The sequence below is a fragment of the Rattus rattus genome, chromosome 3, assembly GCF_011064425.1.
Source record: "Rattus rattus isolate New Zealand chromosome 3, Rrattus_CSIRO_v1, whole genome shotgun sequence".
NCBI lineage: Eukaryota > Metazoa > Chordata > Mammalia > Rodentia > Muridae > Rattus > Rattus rattus.
In genome coordinates, this window is record NC_046156.1 from 171,405,570 (window position 1) to 171,430,353 (window position 24,784).

General features: G+C 37.6%; 1 protein-coding gene across 2 annotated transcripts in view; it reads right to left on the reverse strand.

Moving 5' to 3' along the window:
* The window catches only part of Lmbrd2 (LMBR1 domain containing 2), a 51,623-nt gene that overhangs the window by 11,633 nt on the left and 15,206 nt on the right, over positions 1-24,784 (reverse strand). For both annotated transcript variants that reach the window (XM_032898797.1, XM_032898796.1), the window contains exons 5-14: positions 23,403-23,570; positions 22,347-22,557; positions 13,838-13,912; positions 9,318-9,431; positions 8,487-8,670; positions 6,435-6,616; positions 5,849-5,982; positions 4,196-4,301; positions 3,636-3,733; positions 122-225 (exon numbers count right to left, since the gene is read on the reverse strand). In XM_032898797.1, coding sequence (XP_032754688.1) covers positions 122-225; positions 3,636-3,733; positions 4,196-4,301; positions 5,849-5,982; positions 6,435-6,616; positions 8,487-8,670; positions 9,318-9,431; positions 13,838-13,912; positions 22,347-22,557; positions 23,403-23,570 — 1,376 coding nt within the window. The remainder of the gene's footprint in view (positions 1-121; positions 226-3,635; positions 3,734-4,195; positions 4,302-5,848; positions 5,983-6,434; positions 6,617-8,486; positions 8,671-9,317; positions 9,432-13,837; positions 13,913-22,346; positions 22,558-23,402; positions 23,571-24,784) is intronic.

Genomic DNA, 24,784 nt, shown 5'->3' on the forward strand with positions numbered 1-24,784 from the left:
TAGTTTTTAGGTTAAACCACCTAAAGTAGAATAAAATCATATGCAAATTTTGCAATCATTTATTTTGTACTTGAGTCTTAGCACTTAAAATTGCCCTTTTATTTATCTTAACAAATCTTACCTCGTCTGATTAATTCTTTTCCTTCATCAACTAGATCTGATGTCATATCATTATCTCCCATGAACTGCTGGAAACCAAGCAGATTCAAACAGCGGGTGCCCAAACTAATAAAAGTAGATTTCAAAACAGCGAGTATTATTTCATTTTGTAAATATTGATAAACTGCTCTTCAGCATTGTCCACCCCAGAGAAACCATGACTTGTTAGTAACTATCGTGGCAGACTGCACAGCAGTGCAGCTAGCCACTCTTCACAAGGTCCTTATTCTCTTTCGTTTTACAATGCTTATGTCCAGATGCATATGACGCTTCATGCCTATCATCCCAATATCTGGGAGACTGAGGCAGGATTGTCATGAGTTGGAGGCCAGCTGAGGTTACAGTGAAACTCTGTCTGAAAACAAAACAAAACAAATCAAATGTTATGTTGCATTTCTTACTCAGTAGAGTGAGGTTTCCTGTATTGCTACACAATGGCTGTAACAAAATCAACGTGTTCTTTTTGACTATTCAAAGAGTAGTTTTAATACTGAAGTATGCATATTAAAGCAGCATTTTCGTGGGCAGTGGTGCCTGCCTTTAATCCCAGCACTCTAGAGGCAGAGGCAGGCAGATTTCTGTGACTTCCAGAACTTGTTCCAGGATAGCCACGGTTACACAGTGGCACTCTTTCTTAAAAACAATAAATGAATAAAAGTAAATAAATTAACGAATAAAATCAGCATGTGTACATGTAGAGATTTGGTGTTTATAGTCTTTTGTCTAAGGCATAGTGTCACTCCGAAGCTCAGGCTGTCCTAGAACTCACTACTTTGAATGGGCTGGCCTCACACTCATAGTGACCCTCCTCCCTCAGCTGCCTGAGGTCTGGGATTTCAAGCTTGGGGCACCCTGCTTGGCTAACAAAAAATCTTAATTATGTTAATTTTAACGTCATGGGTGATTTTCACTCAAGAATTGACATTTTTCTATTATACATTGTAAATGATTCTATCTTATCTGGAGGGTAATTATTTGAAATCTTATTAGGCATTTTAATCTGATTGTCATAAAGGACAAGAATACCTTAAAAACATGGTACACAAGGGAGGAAGCAATATATGGATAGGCACAATTTATACTGTTAAGATCCTACTGTGGTTCTGGGCAGTGGTGGTGCATACCTTTAATTCCAGCACTTGGGAGGCAGAGGCAAGCGGATCTCTGAGATGAAGGCCAGCCTGGTCTACAGACTGGGTTCCAGGCAGACAGGGATAAATACAGAAACACTGTCTTGAACATCCCTGTAACCACCCCCCAAAAAAAAGATCCTACATGGATCAGACAATTGACTCATATTTAATTTTTATATAGTCCTAAGGAATAAATATATTTATCACTTTATGTGTACAGAAATGCATCTGAAGGACTGGAGAAAGAGGCAGGGTGTGTGTGTATGTGTGTGTGTCAAGAAAAACAGCAGTTAAAATTAAAATCTCTGATTTACATTAAGAAATGTGTAAATGTCTGGCTAACTCGGTATTTGCTGTTAAGTAAGAAGACTGTGTATGGCTTTGAGTAAAGCTCCTCCCTTCTTTGAGACAGACTCACATTAGAACCTAAGTTCACCATGTAGCCCAGGCTACTCTCAGAAGGCAGATTCTTCCTGCTGCCCATTGACAGCACACAGCATTCCCAGCTTTGAGAGAATCCTTTAATGCTGCCTGTCTTCCTTTTGGGAATGTGTATGTGCGCGTCTGTTTGTCTGTCTATGTGTGTGTGTGCAGCTGAAGATCAAATGTACTGCACCAGGCATTCGAGGCATACCACACTATTAAGCTACATCTCTAGCCCTACAATGATTTTTCTTTTATAATCATTTTTCTGATTTCTTATATTTAGGATTTTATATTTGATAAACATTATTCTAATTTATATTTTGAGTCACCAAGCCATTTCATCTCAAAATCTTAATACTGCCAATATGAAAACTAACATGAAAAGATGTACTTATAAAAGACAAGTTCAGGATGTTCCAATATGGTTCCACGAGTCAAGTTTATTAAATTGTTAAATGAGTAAACACACAATCAACACAGCATTAAATATATAAAGTCTGCTATTGCTTTTTGTACCTTAAAGGAAAAACTCAAAACAATAGTTTTAGTGTCAATTCATATTAATTTTTATCTTATTATATTTTATTTTATATGTGTTTTTCTCTCAAAGCATATTACTGCTATACAGTCGATGCTGACTTTGAACTTGGAATCCTCTGTCTTAGCCTACAAAACCCTGGGACTATAGACATGTGTCATCATGTTTATCTAATAGTCTTATTCTAAATTATAATCTTTTAGTTGTTTATCAAAAAGTAAAAAAATTAACTTGGTGGAGAATTTATTTAAACAATAACATAGTATACTAATATGTTATTTATACTTATGCACAGAAAATATAAGAGTTAAATAAAAGTTAATAAAACTTACTTTTATTAGAAAAGCAAGTTAATTTATACTAATGAAATATTTTTATTTTTATAAAAGTGCTATTTGGGGACATGTCTTGGGACACTGAAGCAGTCAGCAAGGGCAGAAGGTATATGAGAGTAGAGGAATGAGAGAGAGAGACGACAAGGTGCGAGGACAAGGGTATCCTTTTGTTTTAATTGAGAATTTCATACATGTGTACAATGACTATGATTATATATAATCCCTATTTCCCTACCAACTATCCCCATAACTGCCCCCTAACTGTAACTTTTCTAAGAAAGACCCACTAAGTTCAGGGAGTGCTTTCTATATTTGCATGGGTGTAGGGTCAGCCCTGGAACACAGGAAACTTTCCTTAGCCTCTAAGAAAAACATCTCCCTTCCAGAGTGCCTCTCAACTACCAATTGCTCCTCAGGAAGGGGTGGGGCCTAGAGACCAACTCCCATCTCTGCAGGAACCATCTCTGGCTTGATTTTGTATAATAAGTCTTATATAGGTAACCATGGCTGGAATGAGCTCATTCCTGTTAACAGCTTTAACCCTTTTGAATCTGACCTTTGTCAAAATTCTATAATCTTCTCTAAGCCCAAAAAAGAGCAGGCTGTGTAATTCTAAACATGGAGAACTATTTACCTTCAATTTTATATACATGCCTTGATTGTAAGTGCTCCTCGCCTGACCCCTTGTGTTGGCTAGCATCTGCAGGATTTAGAATAAGCCCAAAGACTAACTTACGTTACTGGAAAGAAGCTAGACATGCTTGTCAGTGTCACAGCCCAAGACTGTGGGGCTGCCATCCTACAGCTAATCTTATCACTCTATAGCCGATATTAGTGTAACAGTCTAATTCCACTTCTCTCCACTTTGAACTGCCTCCAGACAGAGAACCTGACTCAAAAAGGCCCTTCAAACTGTCCTAGCTCCCAGACCTACTAAAACACAAAGAACTAAAACTAAACCAGTAAATACGCAAGAGTTTTAAGGGAAAGGGGTATCTATATCCAACTAAGAGTATGAGAAAAAGGTAATGTTAAATTTCTTACCTAAAATAGGTAGCAATGCAGAGAATTACTACCAACATAGGATAATATATATAGAATCCATCTGCAATAAAGGATAAAACTTTCATGGAACCCATGATCTGAAGAGCAAGAGAAGAGTTAAGTCAGCAGAGGTCCATATTGCCATTCCTTCCTTCCCATCACTAGAAAACTTACCCACAGCAAGTTCTGTCAACAAATTAGACTTCTCAAAATTTAGAAACAAAGTACTAAGTGGCATGAATTTCATAAACTTTCTTCCTGTTTAGGCTTTCTTCTAAAGAAATCTAGTATTCTATAACTACTACAAAACCATATGCATTAAGATTATACATATAAATGCTAATGCTACTACGAAGCAGGTTTTAGATGCTGCTCAGTTAAGTAATCTAAATAAACAAAAATTATTTAACCCTATCATTACTAATTACACACATAAGCTTTAAGAGAAGGCTTTAGTGATAAAAAGGAGTTCAATGTGCTATACAGACTTTCTATTGACAATAGAAGATGACTCATAACAACATCTTACATAGCCAAGGAATCTGAAAGAACATACTTACAGATGTATATGCAGTTGGCTGGGTATTCTGGTGAGAGATGGATGCATCCATATGGGTCAATCCCAAGAAGTTAAGACACAAAGGAGGAGTCAGACGGCAAAATAACCTATAATACACATTTCAAAGCAAGAATTTACATTAGAGTGAAATGTATTAAAACATTTCAGATCATTGTAACTACAATTTTCATCTATTTGCATATACTTGTGTATATGTGTGTATATATATATATATTCAATTATATTCATTCAAGCCAAATCTCCATGTAAACTGCCCTTACTGGGGACATATTCAGAAATCGTATTAATCATATTACCCTTAATGACACGAGTGCTTATATAGCTATCTCTGGCCTCAGGATGCCTGATCTCAGCATTCTGGCTAACATCAAGCATAAAATGAGGAACTTTTAGCTCCTCATTATTAGGGCTGGAGAACTAGGGGCCGGGAGAACAAAATGGTTTAAATATAAGGAGGAGATATGGATAAGAGATTTTGTGATAAGAGGCAGCTTCTACATTGGTGGTGATAGCTATAGCAGTCTGCACATCAAACAGTCAAAACTCTAAGAACTAACACAAGTCTACAGTGCTGGTAATATAGCTCCTAGGTTTGATATTGTTTAGCAACTACAGACAATGTCACTATGATGAGAAGCTTGAGGAGGGTTATATGGTGTTATCTGTAACTTTCTGAAAACTCTTGTTATAGTTTAAATATACCTCACACATGAAACAACCTCCATAGGTTTATATGTGTTGAAGAGTTCATCTGCAGTGGGTGGTTCTATTTTAGGAGCTGGTGTAACTTTTAGGAGGTAGGGCCGAGCTAGAAGAAGCAAGTCCTACCTCTAGAAGGTGTGAACAAAAGCTAGCATGTTTGGGGTCCTGTCAGTCTGTCTGTGCTTCCTAGGTACCATAAAGTAGATACCTCTACTCCAATATACTCTTCTTGCCATGTATAACCTCACTTCTTGCCCAAAACAATATCAAGTAACACTAGACTAAAGTGTCTGAAACCATTAGACATAATAAATATTTCTTCCTCTAAGTTATTTGTATCAGATATTTTGTAACAGCCACAAAAAACTAACACAGTGGTGGTTTTGATACTTTTATAAGACAAAATTTTGACACTAGATATTACTTTGAGCGTCCCTGAATGTAACCTATTATATATACTGTGAATACCTACTATATGTGAATAGTATAAAATAGCCCGGGTAGTCTGGCTGCTGGAGCTGAAGCCAGCCCTTTACAGTTTTCTAGGAAAAAATGTTTCTTAGTGTCCTTAGAACTTTCAGTCTTCGGCAGACTGCTGACTTCTGAAGACTCTTTAAATCTAACTTAGCCTCTACATTCTCAGCCGTTCATATGCCAAGTCTCAAACTGGTAAATGTAGGCTTACTGGTCTTTTTCACTCCTAACATATCATTCTTAATTGAACTATAAACTTAAAAGCAGAATTTAGCTGGTAAATAGCAAATATCCACCGTGTGTGTGTGTGTGTGTGTGTGTGTGTGTAAAAATATATCGAAAGAACAGTTAGCTCACAGAAATATATGTTCATGCAACATCCATGAACAAGAAAGAAGAGATCTATAATTAGCATGTAAAAATGGAGATACTTTTTCCCAAGCTCAGGTCTACTTACATGCCGCTAAAAAGAAGACTGTAAGCATCGGTCTGATGATGTGAAGCTAAGTAGTAGTAGTTAAATACGCGAATCCTGAACACAGTAGAATAAACACAGATACTTAAGAAGAAAATGGAAAGGAAGCAAGCAATCTAGAAAAAAAATAGTTAAAACTTGATTTAGGACTTTATTACTTTATTTACTGTCAAGAGAATTAGCATTCATCCTCAGCTACATTTACTGATGTTCTAAAATATAAATATAACAATATTATATAGTGTGTTTTTTTAAATAAAGAGGCAAACGGAAATTATGAAAACAAAAGTGTACATTTCAACCAGTTCAACATCCTAGATGCTCTTTAACTATTCCCTGACAATTCTAATGAAGACAGGTGAGGTAGTTTCCCTGACAACAGAGGGCCAAAGCAACCTCAGAGAATGGCTGTCACTGTCCTGTACTTTGTCACACAGTTTTGGAAGCCTGCATTATAATAACATGTGGAAACCACTCCTTTCATGCTTACTAGATTAACATAAGATACTGCAGCTAAAGCATCTGCCTAAACAAACATATATTTATGACTGATATGAAAATAACTGACCTCAATATAAATATAATTGTATGTTTTTTCTGCCAGCTGTATAAATACCGCAAAAAGGGATAAGACAGGAGTTGTGCTAAAGAAGGTACACTCTGACCACACAACAATCACAGAGAAGATAGACAAAACCACAGCAAGTATCCTGTGAAACCATGGACGCAAAAGGCATTCCCAGTACCATTCTGGAAAAGACAAGAAAAACACAATTAGGAAAACTAAATTAGTATAAAGTATTTATAGTCTTCAGACAATACAAAGAAAAAAATGCAACTTCACAGTGGAAAAACAGGCATGACCCTAGGCAGAGATAAACAGCAGTGTAGAAACTGATACTCATGCCCTTCCTGCTCTGATGCACTGAGGAGAGCATGAAATCACTTTTGTGGTATTCCTGCAAATGACACATAAGCTGTATCTAATCACAAGGATACAACAAACTCCAATTTGGGGACATTCAGCAAAGACCTAGCTGTCCATAAACATCGATGTTATAAAAGACACAAAGAATAAAGCACATAGGACTGAAAAACTGTGTCCAATTTAAAAACACTAGGAAATATAACAACTGATATGCTACATGTGCTTTACTTCTTTTTCCAAAGAATATCCCTGTCATAATTAAGTATAATTATGACATAATATATAAGGTATGTAAGAGCAAATTATTAATGATACTTTTCTAATTATTTTAGTGTTACATTTGAGTAGCTGAATATTTAGAAAGTATAGACTGAAATTACCAAGGGACAAAATGCCTCATATATGGAAATCTCTTAAAGATTAAGGGGAAAAAATGCATGTAGAGAAAGAAAAAGGGAGATAATAAAGTACCTGGGTTTATGAGAATAGTTGGTGAAATTCTGGTTCTATTAAGTCTGAATCCCTCCCTCCCATCCATCTATCCATCCATCCATCTAATTCAAGACTGAACCCAGGGTTAGTGTAGGATAAACATATCATCTACCACTGAGTTATAGCTTGCAAGGAGCCTACATTTTCACTTTAGTTATTGAAAAGCTATAATCCAGGCCTACTGCCTCCTCATAATTCCTATTTAAACATCTATGCAGACAATTCTTTCTTATCTCATTGCCTTCATCTCCTATTTTAAAATCATAGGCATAAATATATTAAGAACTTTCAAAAAATTTTAAAATAAGCATTATGTTGCAAGAAATGCTACCAAATATGGAGGCAATATTTTATACACTGTTGATGAATTTGTAGGGATTCTGTCAATATGTACAATGCTTAGGGTTTTTTTGTGTTTTTTTGTCTGTTTGTTTGTTTGTTTTTAAAGATTTATTTTATGTATATGAGTATACTGTAGCTGTCTTCAAAAACACCAGAAGAGGACATCGGGTCCCACTACAGATGGTTGTGAGCCACCATGTGGTTGCTGGGAATTGAACTCAGGACTTCTGGAAGAGCAGTCAGTACTCTTAACTGCTGAGCCACCTCTCCAGCCCCCGAATGCTTAGCTTTTAAAGTTTAGCTAGTTCATATGGTTTTATACTATTAAGAGTCAAAGCCACGATACACATTTATGGTGAGAGTGTTAGTGAGAATGGATATTTCAAACAGCTTCCATAAAAATTATAAAATACATTTTATGTAACCTGTTTGTAATCAGGTATTTTATTTGTATTTTTTTTAATATATAACAGCTCCTGTATCTATGGCTTAGGAGTATCAGGAAAGAGCGAGCAGAAAGAATGTAAAAGCCAGAACACCTGGAAGTCTGTGTGAAACAATCTTTCCTAACTGCCTGTATAAACAAGACTGGAACAAGGGCAACATCAACGCATATGTTAACTTAAAAGAGGGAAAACTGATAGGGTCCTGCCCTAGACAAAGAACTACAGGCAACCAATGATTTCTGGGAGAATGAGAATTAGAACTAAAATAATTATTTTAAGCTAAGTTTATCAGATATCTATTATTACACTATGAAACAAATTAATATACAAGGAAAAAAGCATTGCATTGATGAAACATACATTTTCCTTGTACAAAAATTACTAACTTCGAAATTTCTGTTAAATTACATACCAACTGTAGGATTATAAAAATATTGGATAAATCGATTTTCTGGCTCAGGTGACTGAAAAGTGTGAACGAATTGGTGAGTTGCGCTACTTTCATTTTTTGCTACATCTTCTAGATAGAATGCCTGTTCCAAAAGAATCTGCCACTGCACTTGAGTCCGACGGTGCCTTTGAACTGAGTAAATCACCTTGAACACAGAAGAGGAATAAGCCTGTTAACGAGCCTGAACAGTAGGTCAACTTTCTGCAAGAGAACAGTTTGCTTTTCTTTGTCTTATAAAATAGTACTAATGGGTTTTCTAAATGTGACCAAGGATATAAATGACAAATACTTCCTATTAATAGAACAGGTATAATTCTTATATACAATTGCCAAGAGTATCCCTATCCAGAAACACAAAGTTAAAACATTTCAACAATAAAAAGACCAAGTCAAAAGTTTTAGATATACATTTCACTTGCACACACACGTTTGGGGAGGTGGGTGCCTGCACATGTGGCTGTGGGCATGTGGAAACCACAAGCCCCTGTCAGGCATCTTCTGCAGGCATTCTCCCATTCTGACACAAGGTCCCTCACTGAACCTGACTCTCACAGATTTGGCTGACCTGTCTGGCCAGTGTCCTCTCATCTCTGCCTCCCAATCACTGGAACCACAGGTGCCTGGCTTTTTACATAGGTGCGGAAGATTGAGCTCAGTACCTCAAACTTGAGTTTCCAGCAGTTTAACTACTGAGCCAACTTGGAGAAAGCCTTTAACAAAGGGCAACAGTTATAATCTAATTGACATCCTCTAATTGTATGTAAAACAGCTAAAATTAATAATTAAAGTTACCTGTTTGTGCAATTTTACCAAACTTTTTTCACTTGGGTAGGTATTACGCTTTTCATCAAAATCTTCATAATCATCCATATTCCTACCCATCTTTTCCTGATAATCTGTAGGGCACTAAACAAAAAAACATTTTATAATATTTTAATGATATAAAAATTTATTTTTACTAAATACCTTTCATTCTAAAAATTTTAAATTTTATTGACATATCTAGCTGGTTAAGTTTTCACTATCATTTTCAAGGAAATATTTCATAGGTATGTTGACTTTCTTCTCACTTCTACTAATATTTTTCTTTATGCTCAAATATACTAGCATGAGACTAGTAAAGTGGAGCTTTCCTACATGAAATAACTATTTGAGAAGTTCATTCTAATGATAGGCACCTGATAAAACTTCAATTATTTTCCTAAATAATAAAAAGAGAATCATGAAAAAAATCTAACATATGTTCTAAAAGTCATAGTGAGCAGAAAGGAATATATAATTAGGGTTATCGCCCTAATACTAGTTACTTATTTCATATGTGGGGTTTTACAACTCTACTTTTCTAAATAGGCCTCAAAAACAGGAACTATAAGAGAAATGGTTAGAAAGTTTGCTATGACCATGACTAAAGAAACAGTAGATAATAATAACCAGTAGAACAGATTTAGAATACATAAGGAAAATTTCATTGGTAACTTCAGTACATGTGATGCTTGGCCCGGAGTGACACTATTAGGAGGTGTGGCCTTGTTGGAGTAGGTGTGTCACAGCGGGGTGTGCCCTTTAAGACCCTCATCATAGCTGCCTGGAAGCCAGTCTTCTCCTAGTAGCCTTCAGATGAAGATGCAGAACTCTCAGCTCCTCCTGCACCTTCCTTGATATTAATGAACTGAACCTCTGAACCTGTAAGCCAGCCCCAATTAAATGTTGTCCTTATAAGAGTTGCCTTGGTCATAGTGTCTGTTCATAGCAGTAAAACGCTAAGACAGAAGTTGGTAGCAGGGACTGTGGTACTGATGTGATAAGCTTGACCATGTGTTTTTGTTCAGAAGAATGTGGATTTGGGGACTTTGGATTTGGAAAGCAGTAGAATGCTTCATGTGGGGCTTAATAGACCATCTTAGTAGAAATAAGGAAGACTTTGTTGCTGAGAGTGATTTGAACTGTTCAGACATGGCCTAAGAAGAATTTCAGTATGTGGCCTAGAGACTGTTTTTGTGGTACTTTGGTGAAGAATATGGCTGCGTTTTGCCTTTGTCTGAAGAGTCCATTCTACCTGAGGCTAAGGTAAAGAGATTTGTATTAATTGCATTGACAAAGGAACTCTCAAAGAAGCCCAGCAGATACTTTGTTCTCTGGTAAGGTCTCAAGAAGTGCGTTTTGAACACCTATTGCAAGCTTAGAAAAGAAAAATATTAAAATGAATGGGTCAAGTAATAAAGGGGGTCTAGGAAATGAAATGGAGCTGAGTCTTGTGTTCAAGGAGATAAAGAGATTAAGGGAGTAGTGGATTTAGACAAGATTCCACCCAGTTAAGCTTACTGTTTGTATTTGCAGTTGAACAAGGAATAGTTTGGATTTTTAATCTGGAATGAAGTAAAATCCAGAAAGGAGAGACACAGGCTTTTGATCTGGATCTTGAGGCATAGAGGCCATGAACTGGTTAGGCTTACCAGGTAGTACACAACTTTAATTCCAGGAGACAGAGGCAAGCAGATTTCTGAATTCAAGGCCAGCCTGGGTCACTGCAAGTCCTAAGTACAAAAAGGCTTAAATCCAGGCGTGGAAGACCACACCTTTCCTTAATCCCAGCACTTAGAAGACAGGCATACAGATCTCTGAGTTCAAGGTCAGTCTACAGAGCAAGTTCCAGGACAGCCAAACTTAGGCAGTGAACTAGTTAGAAAACAGAAAGCTAGTGATAATAAAACAAGGGAGCACTTTCCAGCCCACAGCAAGCAACAGAACTCTGTGGCTTGGCCATGTGGCTCTGACGATAGAGTTAAGAATATGGGAGATTGGGCTGGAGAGATGGCTCAGCCGTTAAAGGCTAGGCTCACAACCAAATATATAAGAATATGGGAGATTACTGGGACAATTGATGCTGGTTAGCTGGAACTAAGAAGTTGCTGGTTAAGAAGTAACCAGCATCACTGAGGTAGTCTTCTGAGAAATCTTCTGAAAAGTGTTTTCTGAGAGCACAGAGAAGCTGTGTTCCAGAGACAGCCAAGGTTGTACCTCATGCTGCAGCTGTACTTGGTAATGTGTAAGTGTCACCCAGGTGGTACTGAAGCATGAAGGGGTCATGAAGAGCAGCTGAGGTTTGGCACTGTGAGAGGCCATGGAAGGCCATTGGTGAAGGTGCAGCCTCAGTTGCAGTTGATGGCCCAGGACTGAAGGGGTCATGCAAAGGAGTTGATACTTGGCACCATGAAGAGAGCCTATGAGGGGCTATTGGTAAAGCCTAGTTGCAGCAGAATATCCAGTATATTGGAGATGCCAGTACCATGGGATGATCACTAAGAACAGCAGCAGTAGTCAAGTGGAGCCAACCAGAGCCTAGAGTGCTACAGAGGACAGAGCTTTAGAAGTGACACAGCTCTTTGGAGGAGCCTAGAAGATCAGGTATGGCTCCTAGGTATTGGAACAAGAAGCTGTGAAGCTGAGGTTGCCTTGGAGATCAAGATGTTAAAGATGCCAGAGTCCTGGAATATCTGCTGAGGAAAGCTGCTAACAGGGAGTGGAACCAGCGCAGGAGAAAGAACTTTGTTGCAGTCAACAAAGATGAAAAAGGAGTGGAGATCTGAAGACTGCTTAGACATCAGACATGGAGATGCAGAGTTTGGAGTTTGCCCAGCTGGTTTCCTGTCTTGCCTTGGGGATTACAGTTAAGTGATTAGATGAATCTCAGAAGAGACTTTGAACTCTGGACTTTTAACATTGTTGAGACTGCTATAGACTATGAGGACTTTGGGAGTTAGACTAAAATATGCTATGACTAGGTATGGCCCTCTAGACTCATGTGTTTGAACAAGCCTATGGGGGCTAGGGAGCGGAATGTGATTGTTTGTTAGGCTTGGTCCAGGGAGTGGCACCAAGGAGATGTGGCCTTGCTGGATTAGGTGTGTCACTGTGGGTGTGGGGTTTAATACCCTCGTCCTAGCTGCCTAAAAGCCAGTATTTTATTGACCTTCTGAAGATGTAGAACTCTCAGCTCCTCCTGTACCATGTCTGTCTGGATGCTGCCATGCTCCTACCTTGATGATAATAGACTGAACCTCTGAACCTGTAAGCCAAATCCAATTAAATGGTATCCATTATAAGAGTTGCCTTGGTCATGGTGTCTGTTTACAACAGTAAAATCCAAACTAAGACAGTATATTAAAGGTAATTGTGGGATTTTTCAAATAATTCTTTTAGAGACATACAAATATACTTGCAATTCAAGATAGCTCCATCAAAATCATAATATGGCTTATTAAATATTCATGTAACTTATTCTATAATACATAAGACATAGCAAGATTACATGTGAGAAGATGGTTTCAAGAATTATTGAGACCAAGGACACATGCTCCACTATGTTCATAGCAGTTTTATTCATAATAGCCAGAAACTAGAAACAACTCAGATGCTCTTCAACCAGAAAATAGATATGGGAAATGTGGTTCATTGACACAATGGGATACTATACAGTTATTTAAAAACAAAGACATCATGAATTTTGCAGGCAAAGGGATGAAACTAGAAAATATCATGCTGAGTGAGGTAACCCAGACCCAAAAGGACATGCGTGGTATGTACTCACTGATAAGTGGATATTAACCATAAAGTATAGAACACCCATGATACACCCCACAAACCCAAAGAAATAAACAAGAAAGGCCCAAGTGAGGATATCTGAATCAGACGTAGAAGGGGAAACAAAACAATCATAGGAGTCAGAGAGAAGGAGGGAACTCAGGGATGGGGGGAGGGAATGGAGAATGCAAAGGCAGGATCGGATTGGGGAGGAGACAGGTGATAGGCCCAGTGGACCAAGAGAGTGAATGGTAAGCTAAGAGGGTCCCACCCTCAGAGGAGAGGGGGAGAAGGTTAGGGGAACAGACTCTTTGAGGGAGGAACCAGGAGGGGGAGCAGCATTTGGAATGTAAGCAAATTAATTAATTAAAAACAATTCCTGAGACCTAGCTTATTTTCCTATGGGAGATATGCTTTTAATGATAATACACAATGGTATTGTAAAGACCTACCTACATCACTATGCCATGGCAATTACTCATGGTACGCCAATGAAATGCTTCACATTTCAAAGTAAAGTGCTGCCAATAATTACTACTACACTTACAACTGCAAAAAACAATTCTATATACAAATTACTTTTTGTTTATCGTAAAGACTTACATAAAAATCCATCTGGAAAAACTTAACCACATATGCTTAATCATACTTTCCTATGTGAAACATTAATTTACAGTGGTATATAAAAATTTACTTTACAAGAAAGAGAGGAAACAGTAAAGTGTGATTACCTTTTTAAGTATTGTATCAACACATTTCCTCAATGGGTGGTTATACTTGATGCTCTCATTTACTTTACGAACCTCCTATAAAACAGTAAAATAAAAATACTTAACTTCTATAAATCAGACATTTTAAAAGAGAGTTCATATTAAGTCTCAGATTTTCATTTCAGCTCAAATTATTTAGCATTATAAGAAGCCCTTTTCATGGAATAAAATGTATTAAGAACAGTTATAAAATATTCAAATAGCTGTCTTTACATTCTCACTGTTCTATGGATTTCTACATTTATTCCTCCACTGTTTGCTTACTTCATATATCACAGTAGTTAAGCATTAGTTAACAGTTCAAAAATTTATGATACATGTGTGTATGTAAAGTCCAACCCTGTTTTTGAAGAAACTCCATTTTGAGCAAGGACAGGGGCTTAACTTCAATTCCAGAAAGAAAATTAGATAGAGTCCTTCTGAGCAAGCATCCTATAGCAACTCCCTTCCCCCTCCCCCCAGCAACAGCCAGTCAGGCTACAATAGCAGGGTCAAGGTTCATAAGGATAACTTAATACATCCTGCAGAGAACAGATAACTTGGCCATCTTGTTCATCAGGTGGTTTTGTCCCCAGTTCAGTTCCTGCAGAGTAATACCAGAAATGCAGTTTTTAAAATACTAACTTGCTGACCCATATGGAAATTCACCAAGCTTGCTGTAACTACAATAATACCCTGGATCCCTAAACTTGGGGCTCTCACTCTGACGTACTCAACAGGGAAGATGAGACCTTGCTCTAGAGCTCCTAATAAAGACCCTTATGTGTTTACATCAGAATTGGCTCCTCAGTGGTCTTTGGAGTACCTACAACTTGGGCTTAGCACATATAAATGAACATATATAGTTTAAATTAAATTTTCCCATCTGGGCTGACTATGTTCACTTCACGAGCCAAATAACATCTAACAAATCCTCAATACAGGTATGAGAAGTCCCTTTTTGAGTTGTTGGTCAGGGCTAGCCTGTTGTTATTACCTTAAAATCTCCATTGCTGGAGATATTGCATCTAAGACAGAGGGCCCAGAAACCCCAGCCTCATCCTTGGGGACTAGCTTTCATAGTACCAGAAGATGCCATGACAGCTCCCAAAGGAGGGAAGTGACCAACTGTCAACGCAGCTATGATGCTTATGAACCATAACAATGGACAGCATGGCAAGATAACCACCTGCCTTTTACCCACAGACAAGGGTAGTCCCCACTCTCCTCAAAGAAACTTCTCTTTGCAACAGAAAACCACAGTGAATCAAATGCACAGTTTTAGAGCGCAGTCTGAAGCAATACATCTACAATAAAACTCTCTCAACTAAGGCTTAGGGATCACTGTGCGAGGGGGGCTGGGGCCGAGGATCCCTGACAGAGGATCAGGGGCTTGCTGTGAGAATGTGCCTCTAGGATTGTCACAAGCTACACCCACACCACTAACATGTCTGCATAAACATGAGCTGAACAAGGACAGCAATAATAGCATGCTAATGTGGATGAGGAACACCCAGGAGGCCTCCACCCTTCACAAAAAAACTACAGGCAACTAAGGAATGCAGAGAGTGGGCTAAATAAGTCTTCCCAGGGAAGAAAGACCATTACCAATTGCTTATCCAACACCTAAATACAAATAACATTATTCAGACTGAGCAGCTTGTATTTAGAACATAGATGTTTACACACATATATATAACGCATGTACATAAAAACAATTTAAAGAAGAAGCCATGATTTGAAAGAGAGAAAGAAGGAACAACGTGAGTGACTGGAAATAAGAGAGGGAAGGAGTGAATGATGAAATTATAATCTCAAAAAATAAAATAAAAAGAATTCACAAATGATCTGTCAAGCATTATATTTCTAAAAGAACAGGATTAAATTATTCTGCTTTGTTGGTCAAAATCAATTGTCCCATTATCAATTACCATTATCAATTAGCATAGAAAGCAGAAAAGACTTAACTTGTCACAAAGTGCCCACTGCTTTCAAATAAGAGTATTCTAGAGTGCTTACACTTACTGATTTATGCCTTGTTTATTGAGCCATTCTACCTGTTGGCAGAGTGTTGGCTAAAAGATAACCATGGAGAATGAAAAGATCCAATGTCAATTCCTCTGCATCAAGAATCATCTTAGAAACAAATCTCTGGGCATATCTGTGAGGAATTCTCTACGCTGTGCTTACTGAGGTAGGAGAATCTAAATACAGGCTGCCCCATTCCATGGGTTGATGCTGTGGTGTGCACTCAATGGAGAAAGCCAGCTGAATGAAGGAAGCACTTGCCACTCGGGCTGACCGTGGACACAATGTAAACAGTTGTCTCATGGTCCTCGTGCCATGCCTTCCCTGCAGTGATGCACTACACTCTGACAAAGCTGTGAGCCAGAGTAAATCCGTCCTCCTTAAACTGCTTTCACAGGTATTTATCATGCCAACAAGAAAAGTAACTAACAGAAAAATGTAACAGAAGCAGGACCGACATCACGATAAAGCTGACCATAGCTCTTTGAACTATGGCCTAGAGAGGACCTGTTATTGCTCTAGGCAAAGCTTAACGGACTATTCTGGTGGGCATTCAGAGACAAGAATACAGGAGCAATGAAGATGTGTAGGGTCAACTCGTGATTCCGAAGGGATCAAGGGCACTACAAGAACTGGAACAGCAGCCATACTTGCGTCATTCTGGCATCCCTCCATGTCCTGAGAAGCTTGACAAGACTAAACTAAAACGTAACAGATGGCTTTAATTATTTATTGTAAACACAATATGTGTGAACTTAGGCAAGGCTTTGGTTTCATATGAAACTTCCTTTCACATGTGCATATAATGTGTTTTGGTCAAATTCATCCTTTATTCACACTACCTCTCCCTTATGCTTTCCACCCCCCAGCCCCCAACTTCATAGGCCTTTTGGTTTTTTAACCGACTGAGCACACTTAGTACTTCCTGTATGTACAGGGAAATAGAAATATCTGTGGGAGTATATGTAGCCGTTCAGGGATCATATCTTTGAAGCAAACAAGACTCCCTTTATCCCAGTTGCCATGAATTATCAAAACAGCTCCTTGGCTATGGGTGGGACTTGATGGCCCCTCTCCCATTCATGCTGGGGTTCAGGTCAGCTTGATCTTATACATGTAATCGCAGCTGCTGGGAATCCATGTGGACTAATTTCTTTGATGTTGGAAATTTCAAAACAGCATAGCATTCATGTTATGTCATGACCATTGCTCACTGTTTAATTCAGTTCTACACTGAGAGATTAAAAAGATATGGATCGGGTTTGGTGAAAACAAGTATGTGAACTACAAAGTTAGAGAAACTAGGAAAGAAGATCTGAGACAAGAATCCCTCCACTGAAGGTTCTGTGAAAATGCAAAATCATTTGAAAATTGAGTGTGAACTATGAATGCTACTAAAGGGGTTTCCTACTCCAGAAGAATAGTCTACAGACAGAAACCACATCAGCTATGGTCCATCTTGACGTGGCAGCAGAAGGTGCCTGTCCCATCCTCATAGTAAAGGTTTTATAGGCATGAAGGATGAGAGAGTGAGGGAGCCCCAGAGGCTTGTGCATAGCTTCCAGAGGGCTACTGAAGACAGGCAGTATACAGCAGGGTCAGATTCCCTGTAAGAAGGCCCTACGGGGCCACTCGTATGAAACAGGAAAGGTGAAGCCTAAGTTGAAATGGAGACTCAAGGATGTTGGAGATGCTGGGGCCATGGGAGGTCCAGCACTAGCATATACCAGATAACTCCAAGTATGTTACAAATGGCAGAGCTGGAAGAGAGAGGTTACAGAAGATCTTTGGGGCCCAGATAATTCTATCATGAACCCCAGATGCCTGACATAGGATTACAGGATTTAGTATGTTCCTGCTGGGTTATGTATTGCTTTAATATAAACTTTCCTTACTATGTCCTTTTGGGGTATGACTGTTTAGTCTGCGCCATCATGTGTTAAAAGTATATACTTCTTTTAGGCTGTACAGGGACTCACATTTAAGAGATTGCTCAAGACTCAGAAGAGACTCTGAAGTTACCATTTTGAACAATGCTGGAACTGTTTAAGACTCTACATCTTTATATATTTATTTTATATTTTATATACTAAGTATTTATGTTTAAATATAAAGACTATAAAGACAATGCATTTTGCATTATGAGATGATCATGAACTCATGGGGATGAGGAGTAGAAGGTTATAGCTTAAAAGTGGTATGTCTGGAATCACACTGACAAGGGTAGATTCGTGATGGGTAAACTTATATTGATTGTCAACTTGATAAGATCTGTATGACTTTGGAGACAGATTTGTGAGAATGATCTTGTACACAGATCTGTGAGCTTGTCTGTGAAGGATTTTCCATACTATTAACTTTATCTGAACAAACAGGAGAGAGTAGGCTGAGCAGCAATATTTCTTGCTTTGTCTCCCAACAGTAGACCTAGCACCCTAACACTCCTGCTACCATGGCTCCCTTGCCATGATCCACTATCCCTTCAAATTGTAATCCCAGATAATCTCATCTTTCTGTAAGCTATTTTTGTCAGTTGTTTTGTCACAGCAATAAAAACAGTAAGCAATGTAACAAGGTATTGTTAGTCAACTTCACTGACGAAGGTCTGGTAATAGTAAGTGTTTTAATGACTACTACAAGGCATAAAGAGGGATAAGGAAAGCCCAGTGGGTAAAAAACATGAGGATCTCAGTTCATATCCCCAGAACCCAGGAAGAAAGCCAGGGAGAAAGGTTCTTGTAATCCTAGAACTAGAGAAGTGGAGAAGGGGGACACCCTGAAGCTCACTGGCCAGCCATGCTTCAAGTTCAGAGAGAGACTCTCTCTCTAAGAATAAAGATTGACATCAATCAACAAAGAATATGCAGTACCAAGTAAACCACACAGAGAAAGGGGAGGGAAAAGGAAAGAGTGGGTTAAGAACAAAGTTTTAGAATTAGTATTTCCCAGGAATCACAATATCCTAAAATATCTGTGAATTAAAATGGTGGAGTCACTGTTCTATAAGCAGCAGTAGGAGGAAGAAAAGGAAGAAGAGGAGGAAGAGGAAGAGAGGGAGAAAGAGAAAGAGAAGGCCCTGCATGCCACAGTCTGAGAATAAAGAGAACAAAAGAAATTTTAAAAGAACATTTGGAGTGTTAAAGAATAGCTTGAAGTGATAGAGAAACTATATGATATAATAAAAAAATAATGAAAAATGTATATACCAGTCACTTTAATATGTGAAACTTTCTTGTTAGCAAACAGAAAAAAATAAGAATTTAAAATAGAACTGGCCTACAAATATTGTGAATTTCAAATGAGTTTTATAAAATTATAAAATATTTATATTATTAATAAAGTAAGATCATAGCAAAACCAACATCATATACAATAAAAAGTGATCTATTTGGAGAGTAACTTTCCGGTAACCATGAAAATCTAGTATCTGCATACTTTGAAAAATTGGTACCAATAACACTGTTCTTGTAAGAGACTCAGCTTATTGAGGAAAACAGACAATTAAAGAAAAAAGATATAGAAATGCTATAAAAGCAAAGCACAGGACATTCTGGATGACTACAGTTTAGTTTAGGAGTCTTTCTGATGAACTGGTCATTTAAGTGAAACAAAATAAAATGAGTAAGACTCAGTCAGCTGAAAGGAAAACAAGAATATTCCAAAGAGGGACAAGGACAGTGAGTACAAGTCTCCAGACAGAGATGAACACACTGTGTTAGAGAAAAAGAACTGCATGACTATAGAAAAAAAATTACAATAAAAGCCTAGTTAGCATGTGATCTAAGAGATAATACTCAAAACCTCTCAGAAATCTAACTAGCAATTAATTCTCAGCTATGTTCACTCTAAAACCATGACTGGCAAAACTTCATTTTGTTTTCCTTTTTAGATTTTTGACTTACTTTATTTTTTAATTTTTGAGGCAGATTTCCCTATATAGTTCAAGCTGGACTTGAATTTGCTACATAGCTCAGGCTGGCTTGATCACACTTGTGTTTTCAAAGGTCACTCTGGATGCCATTACATTGTATTTCTTCCATTTATAAGTTGCTTTAATGTTTGTAATTGGCATACATTTATTTACTTCAAAAATTAACTACATAATCTGACCATATATAAAATATGTTTTTCTTAAAATTATTTAGCTACATTAAATAAACGCATGAACTCAAACAGTTAACTTTTTATATTTGCTATATATATCTGTTATAAATTCATGGTTTACTCAACAGTTAATTTTTATAGTTTGGGAGGATCTAAAGTATTAGCTTGTTTAGGAGGTCAATGTTTTACTACTAAACTGGTATTTGATTAGGATCTTGTTAGCTATCAACAGTCTAGCAATTCTTCAAATCCCTATTCAATTGTATTTTTCTGATCGCTCTCCAGATATTTTGAAGCTTCTCCATATCCAGCACTTCAAGAATATCACCCACTTTTATCATATACCATAAGTGAATTATGGTCTTCTATTCTAGACAGTTAAGACAGACATGAGCATTCTGCTAGCTATGTAAGATAGTTAATTTTTCACAACATCTATTAAAAAAGAGTGCTGTCAACCAGACATGGTGGTTCAGGCCTGTTATCTTATACCGGACTACAGAGGGAAATAGCAAGATCCTGTCTCAAATGAAAACACAAGGCGGTTGGAGAAGGAGGGAGAGGAGGAGGAGGGGGGGGAAGAGGAGGAGGAGGAGGAGGAGGAGAAGGGAGGGAAGCAGGGAGGGAGGGGATGAAAAGGGGAAATAGGAAGGAATGAGGTAAGAAGGGAATGAAAGGAAAGGGAGGAAGGGGAAAAGGATGCCTTCTTTTTTGTATGTGACTTTTTTCATAAAAAATATTTAAATTCTACCACTTTCAACATATGAATAGAATGCTATAATACTACACAAGGCACAAATGCCAAGTTTCAATTTTCATGTCTTATTCCTAAGGGTTCATATCCAATAACAGAGCATCTCTCTATTTCATTCAGACATTCTTGGTTCATCTGGCCTGGCCCAGTGCATTCAGCCTGTAATCCCACAGCTACTCAGGAGGCTGAGGCAGCTAGATCACAAATATAAAGGGAGATCATAGTCTAGGCACCTTCGAGAGACCTGTCACTATCTCAGATAAGTAGATAGAACATGGATGGATGGACGGATGGATAGATGGACAGATGGATGGACAAATGGATGGATGGACATACAAAAAGTAATGAAGAGGCTGGGGATATAGCACATGGGTATGCAACCAAACAGACAGACAGACAAAATGTAATGAAGAGGCTGGGGATATAGTACACGGGTATGCAACCAAGTGTATGTGATATACTCATTTCATGCCTAGTACTGTAAGAAAGCAATTACATCTGACATGTATTTGTTGCAGAAACAGTAAATGAACTGGCAAAACCAAATGCTTCAATTCTGTAACAATTTAATTTAATGCCAACTTTTGGGCAGAACACTAACAAATAAAAATTACTTTCATCAAATGCAAATGTTTAATCAAGTATAAATCTTCAAAACTCAGTTTTTTTCAGAAGTTTCAAATTATGAGTCTACCAAATAAATATAAAAGTTTTCATTATGGCTCACAGAAGATAGAAACGTTGATGCTTTGCTCTCAGATTTTTAGCTTCTAAATCTACAAGGCAATACAGCTGCATGAGCCACCCACTTTGTTGTACTTTTATTATAGCAGCCCCATGTGGCTAATGTAACAGGCTTCCAGAGGAATGCTAATTTCTTAAGGCCTGAAAATGGAGTGAGTTGAGAACAAAAGGTTCAGGGACAGAAAAGACAAAAGGATAATAGTTAAGAATTAGGGGTCATCAAATTAAAGGAAATCCAGTATCCTACCACCTGTTCTCAGACTGACACACAAGCTTGCTCTCACTCATTCATGTAGAGTCTACAGCTGCCTTCAGACCACAATGGCCAAGCAAGCATAACAGAGGCCACATGGCAACAAACCAGACATTTACCATCTGGAGCTTCATAGTTTTAAAAGGGTCATGGTTGCTGTTAAAGTGTGAACTAAAATTAAATTCCCTGGTTCTCCTTATTAGCTGTGTGTACATAAGCAAGTTATTTAAACTACCAATACTTCATTTTCTTCATTATAAAATGGGAATTTAAAAAAATCTCTTTTGTAAGGTTGTAAGAATTAAATAAAGTTGAGTCTTGAGAAATTAGTTTGAACTGTGTAAGTCAACTTATATGCATTTTTTGAGATCTCCAAAACTCACAAAGGATCATTACAACATAGAAATGTTGAACAACTTTCAAATTAGGTGTTATTGATGAATAAAAGATATGTAAATGATGGCCTACTTTAGCATTTATTATCATAAAAAAGACATCTATCACAAAAAGTAAAATGGAACAAAACTCACTGACAGAACATGGCACATGAGAGAACAGTCAACAGAGACAGTTATAAATCAGAACTGCTTTTGTAGGATTAAACTTACCTCCATGACATCCTCCAAATTTTCTTCTGCGTCTGCTTTCTCTGTCATCAGTTTGGCTGCCTTAAAATAAGTCTTCATAAGAAGATAACCCCTTTTGGCTCCATTCCAGTATGACCTAGGAATTTCTACCAAGCCATACCCCAATAATAACACGAGGAGAAACAGACCCCATGTGTTGGCAGCAGCTATTCCAATAGTCTGAAGTTGGTTCCTAAGAAATAGAAAATATAAACAGATAGCTGACGTCAATATGGTTTCATATAAAAATATAAGACTAACTAGTATTAAATAAAATTTCAGAAAACTGTCAGGATAAGCAGGATTTTATATGAAGAAATTTTCACCTCTTTCCAGACACAGCAGATAATCTATATATTTGAATGGAAAGACAGAGTATGACCGTAAAAACAGACTTCAATATGGGAAACACTGTTTCTATTATGGTTTAAATTAGAATATAGGATAATTCATAGAAAACACTCATATATTTCCTCCACAGAACACATTTTTCACTAGGTACTTCCTTAATCAAGATTAACTATGAGACCCGGTAAACAGTTAAACTAACTTGTGTTATGGTTTACCTACACTAACAATGAGACCTAAGTCTACTATTCTATACATAAATTTGGGAGTAATATACATATATTAGAAATCATAAACACAAAATGAATTTTAATTTATTGAAATACTTGGGTTTAAAGTAGCATTAAGGAAAACTATTCTCTCAAACTAAAACAAAGCAAAAAGAAAAAAATTGTAAGTTCTAGTGGAGGAAAATTCATTTTTAATCATTTATAAAATTTAAAATGCTATAAAAAACTGTTGTTCACTGTATCGTTATTAGTCAAAACCTTAACCCACCACCTAATAGTTATATGTAAAGATGTCAGCTTGGATTTTCTTTCTCAATAATGTGCACTATTCAGATACTCTTTGAGGGTATCTATAAGACATACAACGTGGTATATGTTTGCTTACTTGTATGTGTGCAGTAAAAATCAGTTGAAACAGTACAAACAAACACAGCAATGTTACAAAGACTGTTTTTCTTACCATTCTAAATGCAAACGTGGGTTTACAGCTACATAAATTAGAAATGCTCCAAATATCAGTAAGTAAGTGCCATAGTAGATTGCATTCTCAATCAGGGCTGTTTTTATCTTTCCGGTGATGGAAAAACCTCCAGATCTTGCATATGATTGCATGAAAGGTAACAGAATCCTGGTTGAATGAAAAACATATGATCAAAAATTCAATCGTGTAGCTGTTTAATCTAAAATACCAAAAAAAAAAAAAATACAAATCTCAATGTATAATTCTCCCCAACAAATGTTTTATGAGTAAGTACATGATAATACTTAATGAACTATGATAAATGATCAGTTTTTAATATTTAGTTTTGGGAAAATTCAGAGATCCTAAAGCAGGAGACAGCAAAGGAGACTGCGATGACATGCAGACCTGAACAGCAGAGTGACTTCACATCCTCTAACAGGTCTAAAAATAGGCCTTGGAGGCACAATTGTAATCTTAGCACTTGGAAGACTGAGGCAGGAAGACTGCTGACTCTGAGGGCAGCCTTGGTTACATAGACCCAGATTCAAAAACAAAGACATAAATAACAACATTACTCCTTTAGAGTGACTTTGGACTAGATACAGAGAATAAGAAAACATTGATTTTGTTTTTAAAAAGCACAGGATTTCAAGAGCACACTTATACTCTTCCTGCCTCAGCTTCAAATGCCAGCTAAAGGCTCAGGGCACCTTGCAATGTCTGGTTTCCTAAGGTTTCGGCCTAGAAAACTGAAAGCAAACAAAAATGCAAATATTTGGGAAGGTTAAAGGTAGTGGTCCAGTTGAAAGCAGGACAAGTGTGGTGGTTTGAATAAGAATGTCCCCAATAGGCTCATATATTTGAATACTTTGTCATAACGGAGTGACACTATTTAAAAGGATTAAGAGGTGTGGCCTTCTTGGAGTAGGTATAGTCCTGTTGGAGGAATTGTGTCACTAGGGGTGGGCTTTGAGGTTTCAAAAGCCCAAGTCAGGCTTAGTGGCTTACTCTCTTCCTGCCAACGTGGGTCAGGTCGAGGTGTAGAACTATCAACTACTTCTCCATCACCATGTCTGCCTGCCTGCTGCCACACTCCCCACCATGGTGGAAATGAACTAAACTTTACTCTGAACCTGCAAGCTAGCCCTAATTAAATGCTTTCTCCCATAAGAGTTGCTGTGGTCGTGGTGTATCTTCACAGCAATAAAGCACTGACAAAGACAACAAAAGAAGACTGACCGCCAAGCTAATGACTTAAAGTACATAAGAGATCACACAAAATAGCAACAAGAGGACTGAGTAGTTGCTTCAGAGTTCAGCTTCAGAGTTCAGAATGGACTAGAGAGACCATTGACTCTGGAGCTATCAGGATGTCAACA